The sequence below is a fragment of the Arvicola amphibius genome, chromosome 4, assembly GCF_903992535.2.
Source record: "Arvicola amphibius chromosome 4, mArvAmp1.2, whole genome shotgun sequence".
NCBI lineage: Eukaryota > Metazoa > Chordata > Mammalia > Rodentia > Cricetidae > Arvicola > Arvicola amphibius.
The window spans coordinates 132925774-132938498 of record NC_052050.1 but is presented as its reverse complement, the minus strand read 5'-3'; the positions used below and the strand labels follow the sequence as shown (position 1 = coordinate 132938498).

General features: G+C 40.3%; 2 protein-coding genes across 2 annotated transcripts in view; both read left to right on the top strand.

Annotated features, from left to right (window-relative positions):
• Positions 1-10056, top strand: part of LOC119811622 (disintegrin and metalloproteinase domain-containing protein 24-like) — a 33314-nt gene extending 23258 nt beyond the window's left edge. Inside the window, exon 3 of the mRNA XM_038325517.2 lies at positions 9931-10056. Within this exon, the coding sequence (XP_038181445.2) occupies positions 9931-10020 (90 nt within the window). The 3' untranslated portion in view covers positions 10021-10056. The remainder of the gene's footprint in view (positions 1-9930) is intronic.
• On the top strand, positions 10034-12406 carry LOC119812901 (disintegrin and metalloproteinase domain-containing protein 25-like). The gene has a single exon (XM_038327919.2). It carries the CDS (start codon positions 10034-10036, stop codon positions 12254-12256), a length of 2223 nt encoding a protein of 740 aa, XP_038183847.1. The 3' UTR covers positions 12257-12406.
• Positions 12407-12725: the final 319 nt, after the last annotated feature.

Genomic DNA, 12725 nt, shown 5'->3' with positions numbered 1-12725 from the left:
TGTGGGGCCCCACATATTCCTCCCTTTTTAATTTAATTAATAAAGTTTGTGTTTCTGCTACAGAACAGGCTGTGCCTGGCTTATGTCATCTTCTTCCACCTTCCAGATTTACCTATCATCGGTACGTACATTCCAGCATGTATTGCCTATCTTAGATTGTCTGGAGGGAAAATGTTCTTACCTGTCATTGACTAACATTCTGTTAATGAAGAGGTAAAAGAGGCTGTACAACTAGGCACTGTGCACCTCTGAGCCAACTTTCCATCAAGAGAGTTCACAGACAGCTAGATAATCATATGCAAGCAGATAAGGCTTTGTGATACACATGAGTCTATGATCACAATATCTCCTAACAAAGGAGTGGAGGATGAACAAGATGGGATGACCTTTTAAAATTGGTTCAGGATGTCTTTACCAGTTTTTAGCTGCATCAAAATAAAAACTTGTCTTATTAAACCTATGAAATAATAGGGACTCACTGGCAACATATCAAATTTTCTCAGACAACATCTAATCATTTCTAATCAATAACATCTTCAAAGTGCACTAAGGCAGTTACAAACATTACCAGGTAAATACCATAAGTCTAGTATGAAAATTAACAATAAACACACAATTTGTCAAATCACAATTCTCTTAAGTCTGTTCTAATAAAAAGACAAGAAGAGGTTTCAGTGATGGGTGAGCTATGAGTCTTTCTCCTCTCCTATAGTCCAATAGCATTGTTGCTTCTAACTTTTGAAGATAAGTTCAAAACATTCCAGTCTCTGAGTAGCAGCAAAACTTTTCTGCCATTCCATCTTATTCTCTGAAGAGGGGCTTCAGCCACATATTCCCTCCATAATTGTGCTCCATTGTCTTAAAAAGACTCTTCTCCCTGGAGGGGAAATTTCTGAGGTTTCAGTTCTCAGATCTTCTATTTCAACAGCAGATTGAGCGCCATACTGGCAAAAATGAGTTCTGTGTCCCAAGATAAATTATGGATAAAATGACAAATATTCAGTCAACATTCTTGGGCTGGTTTCAAAGTATATGGGACTCATGAAGGTTTGGAAGTTTATGCAGTAGATCCACCAAGAAGCTGTGAATCACCAACCATCACCACAGTTTTCCTTCCCTTTTCAGACAGCAGCACGAGATTAGCGGCAGGCTCAGATATCTCATTCCAATTCTCCTGTGGGAGCACCAGCGGATACAGTATCGTCAAGCCTGGCATCCTTCTGCTGCACACACCAGACAAGACATCCTGGAAGCCATTGAGTCTCATTCTTCTCCTGTAAAAAACACAACCATGCCCTCAATCCCATATTAAAATAGGGTTGGGTCTTTTCAGAATACATTGCTCAGTGGGAGCTGTTGCACTGATGGTGGCTATTGCTATGAAAAGGGATGTAATAACCACGATGAACAATGTCGACAAACTTTTGGCAGAGAAGCCAGAAATGCAGCTGAGATCTGCATTAACATTACAGTAACATCTACACCAAAGGTGACCATTTTGGGAACTGTGGTATCACCAGAAATACATACATAAAAACTTGATTCAGGCAGCCCCTGTGGGAGAGTTTGGTGAGAGAGAATAATGGATATTCCATTTTTGAGAGATCATTCCACTGTTGACTGGACTCTGTTCAGAGGTGTGGGACAATTGTCTATATTCTGTCAATATATTTTAAAATATATTTTAAATAAACGCTGATTGGCCAGTAGCCAGGCAGGAAGTATAGGCGAGACAACAAGACAGGAAGTAGAGGAGGGTCAATGAGAACAGGAGAATTCTGGGAAGGAGGAAATTCCTTCTGCAGTCCTTGCCCAGCCACAGAAGAAGCAAGATGTGACTGTCTCACTGAAAAAGGTACTGAGCCATGTGGCTATCATATACTAGAATAATGGGCTAATATAAGTTATAAGAGTTTATAAGAAGCCTGAGCTAATGGGCCAATCAGTTTATAACTAATGTAGACCTCTGTGTGATTTCTTTGGGACTTAATGATTGTGGGAACTGGGCAGGACAGAAAACCTCAGACAACAATTCAGACTACCATTTGAGGATAGCCATCCTGACATTGGTTATATGGAAGATGACGCAAGATGTGGTCTCAAGCATGTGTGCATGCACAGAAAATGTGTTCATAAGTCAATTTTGGGAGAGTATTGTATGGTACAGTCATGCATTATAAAAGGGGTCTGCAACAGCTTACAACACTGAATTGTGAGTTTGGAAGGCACCCACCCACATATGTCGCAGTGGAAGGAGCATTGTCAGTGGCTAGCCACCCGAGGAAAAAGGAAAACATGGAAAATAATGTGACGCTGATTTTTCTGATCCTTTTTGTTATTTTTATTCTTTGCATTAACTTGGCTTTTAAATAGGTATGTAATATCACCTTTAAGGGAAGAACTCAGTGTGTCTGCTTCCAATGAGGAAGAAAAGTTCCAAGCTAAAAGCACCAAAATCTTAGAAAGTTTCCCGTGTCTTACCATTTTAGCATATGAAGCATTGTGTATTTCAGAATTCACTAATACAACATCCTGGGGATATTTAATATTGCAGGCCAAAACAATCAGTATTCATAACTAATGTTCTTCACTTTTAGCAATTTTAGTGCTTCACGCTATCTTATAGTGTTCTCAGTAAAGGCTCACCCCAGGGATCCTGCAAGTGTGTTTTGCTTCTGCCTCTCTCAGTTACAGACTGCCCCCCCTTTTTATGATGATTGTCATACAGAGAACAGGATTCTTTGATCCTGTTTGCTCACTGGGAGTCCTTCCTAGTGGAATCTTCCTATAGAGGAGTCAGGGAGAGATTGGAAACCCTGGGGGAACTGTTTAATCGAAGTTCCTGTCAGTGTTGCCTCTGTGACAGTTCTCACCTGTGTGGCATCAGCAGCTGTCTTTTGGCCTTTGATTACAGAATGTGGCCTACACCATGTGTGCCTCCACAGAAAGCATTGCCCTCTCTCACACTGGACAAGCACGTACTTATTAAAACCTGTACCACAGAGGGATCTGCAACAGAAGGGATCACTGCCTGTGCAACTTCTCACTCAGGTGACGTCGTGGGTGGCTCATGGAGTAGGCAGTGGTTGCTAGTGGTTGCTGCCGGAGGCGATTTTTAAAGGTCTCAACACAGAAGGTATTATCAGCAGCAACTGAACTCCTTACATTATTTGGGTAATATAGGATGCATGGCTATAAAACTCTCTCCATCCATAGGTGCCTGCCTGACAACTATGAGAACCCGAGGTCTCTAGAATCCATGGGAAAAACTAGGTGCTCTGGTGCCTGCAATCCTGGTGCTGGGCAGGAAGAGACAGACAGACTCCTGAAGTCACTCAAAGGCCATTCTATCCTAATTGATGAACTCCAGGTCAAGAGACCTTGTCTTCAAGGAAGTGGGCAGAGTTTCTGAGGCTGCCACTAGAGGTTGCTTTTCTGTCTCCACATGAACGTGCTCACGTGTTCACACAGTTGCACTGCTCACACACAAACATATTTGCACATGCCACATACATGTGAAAATAGGATCAAGAAGATTGCAATACTCTAATTCTAAGCAGACATTCCGAAGTATTCACTGTTATGTTTTCTGTGGAAATAATACCAATAATCATACATTACAAAAATATTATAAAGAGGCAGATCCCCGTGTTGATTTAGATTAAGAAAAACATCAAACACTGAGAGCAATCTGAAACGATTAGAGCAAGCCCAGCCTGCCTCTGTTTAGCAGTGCCTACTCAGGGCTACATGTGATTTCAGGGTGGAGATTTAGCACAGTCAGGGTGAGGATGTAGAGTGAGAGACAGGAAAAGCCCAGGTCTTTTGCTGTAATACAGCACCAAACTCATGAGCAGGGCATTATTAGTTGTCATGGCGATTATCATTAGCATCATGTATCATCATCTTCATACTTGAAGATGTATCTGGTAAATCTGAGGATTTTATGGGACCTTCTGTGTGAAGCTGAAATGTCTCAATTCTATAGTTTCTGAAGGGGCTTGTCTCAAATGCACACAGGGTCTCTATAGAACAATTCGTTGATTTTGAATTTGAATGTGATAAGGCTGTAGAGAGTCGACTGAGCTCCGTTTAGATTGTTTGAACTTCCATGAGAACTTCTCATGGAAGTTCAAACTTAAGGGAATAGCATGGTCTACATTCTCAGCAAAAGGCTGCATCCCCTAAAGGAATAATGCAGAAACAGGATGGAGAGCAGGTCCAACACTGACTGAAACATGCTCCGCTCTGACCTTGGTCACCCAGGACTGAGCTGGAGAATCTAGCTCCCTGGACTGTTTTTCTAACAGAGGTAATAGGGTGAAGCTCTTAGTATATCTGCCTGGAGGTTAACGGGCTGTCTTTATACAATTACCTGGGCATGATTATTTAATTACAAATACCTAGAGATAGACTTAGAAATATAGGCCTTTTTATTATCTTGAGGTATGTCCCATCTAACCCATATTCTTCAAGTTATTGATTGTGAAGGAATTTTGACTTTTGTCACAAGCTTTTCCTTAATTCTTTTGAGATAGTCATGAAATTTCATTTCTTCAGTCCATTTAGGTGATAAATCATAATTATTGACATCTGGATGTTGAACCATTTCTGCCATCTGTGGAATAAAACTAACTTAATCATATTGAATAATCGTTTTGGTATATTCTTTTAAAAATTATTTCTTAATTTTATTTATTTATCTTTTTATTAAAAAGTTTTGAATACAATATATTTTATCATGATTTCCCTTCTCTCAACACCTTCAAGATCCTCCCCATCTTGTCTTTCAAGAAAAAATTCAACAAATTTAAAATCAAAACAAAAACCAACAAGAAAAAAATGCCTAAACAAAACAAAAATGAAACAAATTACACACACACACAACCCATGCAAATCAATTTGAAATTCATTTTTGATTGGTCAACTATGTCTGGGCTTGGGGACTGCAGTGGGGTGGGAGCCCATGCTCACTTTCCCCTCTCAGTGCTGGGACACCATCTGTATCGAATCCGTGTAAGCCTTGTACATGCTCCCGCAGTCGCTGTGAGTTTATATGTGCCCATGCCCTGATTGGTTAAGTCATCCATCACTTCTAACTCTTAGAGTTTTTCTGACTCATATTCCACACAGATCCCTAAGCCTTGAGGAAAGGGGTTTGAGAGAAACATCTGACGTTGGAATAAGTCCTCCAAAGTCTCTCACTTTCTTCATGCTGTCCAGTTGTGAATCTCTCTGTTAGTTCCCATCTACCGCAAGAAGAATCTTCTCCGATGAGGATTAAGAAAGGCATTGATCTTATGGGTCTAGCAGTATGCCAAGAGAAGTCATTTCATTGCTATGGTCCTTTATCAGAATAACAGCATTAGGTTTTCTCCTAGGTCCATGGCCTATCTACCTAACATCAGGTTCTTGGACACTTTAGCTGTGTCTTATGTCTGTTCCATCTCATGGAGTGAACTTTAAATCTAATTTTAAAAAGCATTTGGAATGAGCCCACTGCCAGGGTTCTTACAAAGAGACCAGGCTATACAACTGTCACCCCATGCAGAGAGCCTACTTAGATTCCATGCAGGCTTCCCAGCTGTTGGTCCAGAATCAGTGAGCACTCACAACTTCGGATCAGTTGTTTCTGTGGGTTTCCTGTCTTGCTCTTGACCCCTTTGCTCACAAAATCCCTGATCCCTCTATTTGACTGGACTTTGGGAGCTCAGGCTGGGGCTTAGCTGTGGATCTCTCCATTGGCTCAACCTTGATGAGCGCACGCGCATATGTGTGTGTGTGGGGGGGGGGGCGCATGGAGGTTCTTGGTCTTACTTCAACTGAACTTTCCAGGCATTGTTGACTCCTTATGGGATGCCTTACCCTTTCTGAGGAGTGGACAAGGGATGGGTTGGGAAGAGGTGGAAGGAGCAGGAGGAGGGGAGAGAGCGGGAACTGTGACTGGTATGTAAAACGAATGCAAAAATTTAGAGAAAGCACTTGGTTACTTGCATGATATTTGTACATGATTACACAAGTATTTCTTGCAGGTAAATTACCAAGGTAAGTCCCAGTGTTGGTAGCTGGGTGATATTGAGGATTACCTTTCTCCTGTAATGCACAGAGTACCTTCCAGCACCATGAACGCTGGTGAAGTAGGGTGAAGCTTCTAACTGGGCACAAGCTCAAACTCTCCATGCTTGATAACATGTGTGTCCTCAGCAACTGGCCTTATCATCAGGTTGCAAAAAGCCATTAGCAGCCTTAGCAATAGCTCATGAAATTTTGTACTTGTTTGGCAAATGACTCAACACGATGTAACCCATTCCTGGCACTAGAGATTTTACTTGGTGGCATAAGATGTCTACTTGGGGCACTGTCACCTTGGTTTATTTTGGCAGGTCTTAGGCCTCTAGAAAGTCATCCATTTATATTTCTTTTACATTTTCCAGCTTGAGGGAAAGTTTGTATTAATATATATCCTAATGGTATTCTGAATCTCATCCATGGCTGTCATAATCATTCACTTTTCATCTCTCATTTAATTAATTTGGATTGTGGCTCACAGGTTGTTGATCTTGTTTATCTTTCGAAAATGTAACTGTTTGCTTCACTACATTTTTGTATTTTTTTCTCTTTTATTTCAGCCCTGAATTATTTATTTTCAACTACTAATTTAGGGTTCACCTTGTTCTTGGTTCTACAAAGTCCTTAGGTATATATTATTTGAGATCTCTGTGATGGGTAAACGTAGGCGCAAGGTTCTATATACTCTTCTCTTATGACTGATTTCATTTCATTTCATTCGATCATCTTTTAATGCTGTGTTTATCTTCATTCATTTCTAGATGTTCCTTGATTTCTTCAATAACCCAGGCATCATTCAGTGTGATCTTTATGGAATTTTCCAGAGTTTATGTGTGCTTGATAGTTTCATGTGGTATTTTACGGTCTCACTTCATTATGATCAGATCGAAAACAATTATTTCAGTTTTCATATATTTCTTAAGACTTTTTGTTCTAATATTTATCTTAGAGAAAACATCATATATGCCTAGAAGTTACTTATTCTGTACTCTTTAGGTGGATTATTATGTTGCTGTCTGTGAAGTCCATTTGATCTATGATATCATTTAATGAAGACAATTATGTGCTTGCTTTTGCCTATAGGTTGAGAATAAGCTGAGGCCATGTTGACAGCATAAGCAAAAGTACAGAAGGGATAATAATTATATGACTTATGTAGGAAATGCAGGATGATAGTAAGGAAATGAGATTCATTCATTTCGAAAAGTTACTGAAGCGTAATAGAAAATCTGATTACTCAGATGATGAGTGAGATGATGAGTGTCATTACCCTTGCTGAGCAAGGGGGTTGAGATGGTAAAGGAGCAGAGTAGAATCTTAGCCAGTTGCCAGGTTCTACAGCTGGAGAGTTTCTTGTTACCAAGCAGTTCAATCTAGAACTCAACCATGTGAAAGAAAAAAGGAAGGTGGGGATGAATATTCCCTTTGTCGTGTAGAGTCTCAATAATAATCTGTGTTTCAAATGAGGCATGAAAGAAGCTATCATTAGAAAAGATGATGGGCATTGTTACTTCGCCTGCCAGTAAGTCATTCAATGACGTAGCCGTAAAGGATAGGAGGACAAATAATTAGGCCATCCACACAAGAACGCACAATGTGATCCTTACCCAGTATCGCAGACCTTGTCAGATATAAAGGATTATAACCATCTTCTTTCCTACTCTGCTCTATTTGCTTGACTGGGCATCCTAAACATTTTGAATGTGTGGCTATTCTTGCCTTGACTCACACTGAACTAGACACTGCTTCAGAAAAAAAAAAATGTTAGGTACTAACTGCAGTACAAGGATTGGTGGATTAATTTGATGAAGTTATGGAAAGAAACAGTGGACAGAAGATTTTTGAATGCCAGATTTAAGGTTTCTGAATCATTCAGCACAAGGTATAAATGATGTCACAGTCACTCAGAAACTATGGCATGTTGAGCCATTTTATACCATATCATAGGCAGAACAAAGACAATCCAGAGTGTATTCTTTGGCTTTCCTTTGAGAAGATTGCATAACAACATTTTAAGGATAAATTATGATGAATTTATATTGGTTAAGTTAAGAGTTTTACATCCATAATAAATCAATGTTTGTCATCACAGCATGGAAAGCAATATGAGGGTGCATGTCTATAATCCTAGCCCTCGTGTGACAGCTGCAGGCTAAAGGACCATGAAATCAAACACTGACAGTCACATGCTGAAATCCTATCTTAAAAACTCCAAATCACAACAACAATAAATCACAAAGTCATGGAAAACAGATGGTAGTATTAGGGATGTTACTCGCAATTTAGAAATGTCGCTGCCAGAAATTTCTTTTCCTCTTTTCTGCTATCTTCCCGAAACATTTTCTGCAATAAGCCTAGAACGTGTGTGTGTGTGTGTGTGTGTGTGTGTGTGTGTGTGTGTGTTGTACACCTGTGCTCACTTGTGAATGTTCATTTGTGAGTGCACGTAAAAGCACATGGGAATAGGCACAGGTAGATGTTGGATTCCTTCCTTGTCCTTACTCACTTTATTTCAAAACAGAATCCCTGGGAATCTCTCTGCTTCTGTTCTCTCCGCTGCAGCCTTGTTTGCTAGATTTGGGTTCACAGTCAGAAATCACCTACCCTGATGTAGAAACATGAGTTCTGATGATGCAAACTCAACCCTCACGCTTGCCCCACCATGAACTTGTGTGCTAAGCCATCTTTTCAGGTTTGCAAGCCTCTAATTTCTTGTCCTTGATGACTTTATCCAAGTCATCAAGGCACTATGATTATTCTAAAAATGAGATTTGTGTTTGACTGAAAACAAGATCTTATATACGTATATTTAGTGACAAAACAAATATTCAGGAAAATAATTTGTTTAAAATTTCAATGTTGAGTAAAAAAGAATTCAGTGAAAACTTCTTGGTTTTACAAGTTAATATACTTTGACTTAAATTCAATAATAAAAATGATATGTAAAAAATCAATAATGTCAATTTTCATCTGTGTTCCGATGTCTTGATTTAAAAAATCATAAATTAAGAAACAACATGAAAACAAGTAAAAATTATTAAAGAAGCATGGGACATATTCTAAATACATTTCTCAGTGAATTTATCCTTCAACTAAGGTATCAGATTATCTTACCTAAATATCATGTTTCCAGGAACAAACTGCAAGCAGGAGCTTCTCTTAGGCTCACGGCAACACTGACTGACTATGAACACAAGTAGAAAGAAATAGCAGGTTTATTTAGTAACAAGATACCAATAGCTTTCCCACCAGGACTTTAGAATTGTGAAATCATGGGCTTTTGGACAGTGATGCTTTGGCATTTTCAAGTGTGAAGATAGATATATAAAGTTATGGTTTGCAGTACAGAGATGATTCTCTCTCTCTCTCTTTGTGTGTGTGTGTGTGTGTGTGTGTGTGTGTGTCTGTTGTAATAAACTGATACATAAAAAGTAATGTGAGCAGTGTTTACAGATCTCTCCTAAGTAAATTTACTGAAAAATTAATGGTTGCAAATTGAAAGAACACTTTGTATGTATTCCAAGTTGATATCTAGATGTCAATATTGCTTCATAGAAATATGATAAATATGGCCACTATATATTAACAACTTAGGTATTAAGTATTTATTATAGGTATGTGAACTCATATGTTTAAAACAACATGTCAAATCCATGAGTTCTTTATATAGATTCAGAAAGTAACAACAATGGTTAATTATAATTCTGACTTACAAAGTTAAACAGAAGTCAAATGCAAATCATATGTGAAGTTGTACTGTAAACCAATAATGAAGCCATTTAATCTCATACCTGGCTCATTCTCTTCTACCTTGGCCTGCCCATAACTAAGCTACTCATGTGTGCTTTCTTTATCATTCAGACTTGCTGCGCTAACGCATCCACTCAGCCAGGAGACAGAGTATTAAGAGTCAGCACTGCATGCAACCAAGACAAGGGCATTCTCCTTTGATATCTATGTAGACATGCAGGCTATGGGTGAGACTGTGGTGCACACAAGGATAAGTCATCTGCAACTCATGCTAGAGATCTTGATCATTCTCTCAACATGGCCTGTCCCTGGGCATGCTCAACACACCAACCTCCCAGAAGTCATGATACCCTTAAGGGTCAGAGGCAACAGAACAATGCAGGCTATGGGTTGGCTGACCTATAGCCTCCACTTTGGGGGCCAGAGACATTTTATCTACATGAAAGCTAAGAAGTTTTCAATGTCTAGACACTTCTCTGTATTCACCTACACGGAACAAGGTGCTCTACACAAGGACCAGCCCTTTGTCCAGAACAATTGCTATTACCATGGCTATGTGGATGGAGATCCCGAATCCATAGTGGCTCTTACCACTTGTTTCGGGGGCTTTCATGGAATATTACAGATAAATAGTACAGTATATGAAGTCAAGCCCAAGAACCTTTCTTCCACGTTCGAACATTTGGTTTACAAGATGGACAGCAAGGAGACGCAACTACGCCCCATGAGATGTGCATTAACAGAAGAAAAGATAGCGAGGCAAATGAGGCTTCAAGAGAATGATAACCTCACGCTGATGCAAAGCAGCTATGAGGGCTGGTGGACCCACAAGCGATTTCTTAACCTGGCATTGGTTGTAGACCATGAGCGAATTCTTTATCTGAACGGCAATCTGTCACGTGTGTTACTGGAAATATTGATCATCGTTGACATGATAAACATGATTTATCGTCCACTGGAAGTTGAGGTAGTTTTATTTGGAGTTGAGATGTGGAATGAAGGAAACCAGGTGACAGCGACTAACATAGATGATTTCCTGACATATTTTTGTTCTTGGAAAACTGTCGCCCTTAACAGTCGAATTCCAAATGATATTGCACATCTTTTTGTGCTGTATGATTTTGATATATATCTTGGCTTAGCCTATGTTGGAACTGTTTGTAATCCATCTCTTAATTGTGGCGTTGATTCTCTGATAGGCTCTAATCTTTTTCAATTTGGACTTATTATAGCACATGAAATGGGTCATAATTTGGGTATGTCTCATGATGAGGACTATTGTACGTGTGGAAAGGAAGCATGCTTAATGGCTGCAACAGACAGTGGCATCTACAAATTCAGCAACTGCAGTTATGCTCAGTTTTGGCCAGTTTATGCTACTGCCAACTGTATGCACAAGGAAAAGAAGCCAGTAAGCAACTACAAATTAAAAGTCTGTGGGGATGGTGTAGTCGACGATGGAGAGCAGTGTGATTGTGGATCTTCAGAAATGTGTAAAAAGGATCCATGTTGTATGAGGGGCTGTACCCTCAGAGGCGGAGCTGCCTGTGCTTTTGGGCTTTGCTGCCAAGATTGCCAGATCATGCCGTCAGCCACCGTGTGCAGAGAACAGGACAATGAATGCGACCTTCCAGAATGGTGTGACGGACATTCGCACGAGTGCCCTCATGATGTCTATTTGCTTGATGGGAGCTCCTGTAAAGATGGTGGCTACTGCTACGAAAAGAGATGTCGTAACCGAGATGAACAGTGTCAGCAGATCTTTGGCAAAGGAGCCAGGAGCGCGGCTCAGAGATGCTACAGGGAAATCAACAGCCAAGGTGACCGGTTTGGCAACTGTGGTATATTCAGAGGCACGTACTTAAGATGTAATGATCCAGACAGCCTCTGTGGGAGAGTTCAGTGTGAGAATGTACAAGTTGTTCCTTTAATGAAAGAGCATTCCACTGTTCACTGGACTCACCTCAATGGTGTCACCTGTTGGGGAACTGACTACCATTGGGGGATGACAATACCTGACATTGGCCATGTGAAAGACGGCACAGAATGTGGTCCAGAGCATGTGTGCCTTAGTAGGAAGTGTGTCAGTAAACCAATTTGGGTAAGTGATTGTTCACCAGAGACCTGCAATCTGAAAGGGGTCTGCAATAATTTACACCATTGCCACTGCAACTTTGGGTGGGACCCACCCTTTTGCCTTTCACATGGCTATGGAGGGAGTATTGACAGTGGCCCTCCATATAAGAAAGTAGAGAAACCCAAGAAAAATTATTGGAAACTCATTATTCTTATTCTTTTTGTTATTGTTTTGTTCTCTGTGTTAATTTGGCTTTGGTGTAAGTATGCAATGTCTCTTAGGAGTGAAAAAGCTAGTGTTTCCACTTCAGAAGAGGACAGGACACCCAGTGATGTCAGCACTGCTAGCAGTAGCTCATAATTTCAAAAGGAACCCCAGACCCTTAAAACATCTCATGTCTTACCAAGTGTTATCTTGGCCCTTGAAGCATCGCTTGTTTAAGAATCATAGAGATATTTGATATTTCAAGACAAAAACTCTCAGCATTCAATAAAACGTTTGGTCCTATTACTTAACTGATGTCTTCACTTCACGCTATCTTACAGAGTTCTCAGTAAAGGCCCACCCCAGAGATCCTGCAAGTGCGTATTTGGTTTTGCCTCTCTCATTTCCAGACTGCCTCCCCATTTTTATGCCGCTTGTCATATGGAGAACAGGATTCTTTGGATCCTGTTTGCTCTCTGGGAGTCCTCCCTAGTGGACTCTTCCTACAGGGGAGTCAAGGGGAGATTGGAAACCCTGGGGAACTGTTTAATCGAAGTTCCTGTCAGTGTTGCCTCCGTGGCAGTTCTCACCTGTGTGGCATCAGCAGCTGTCTTTGACCTTTGAT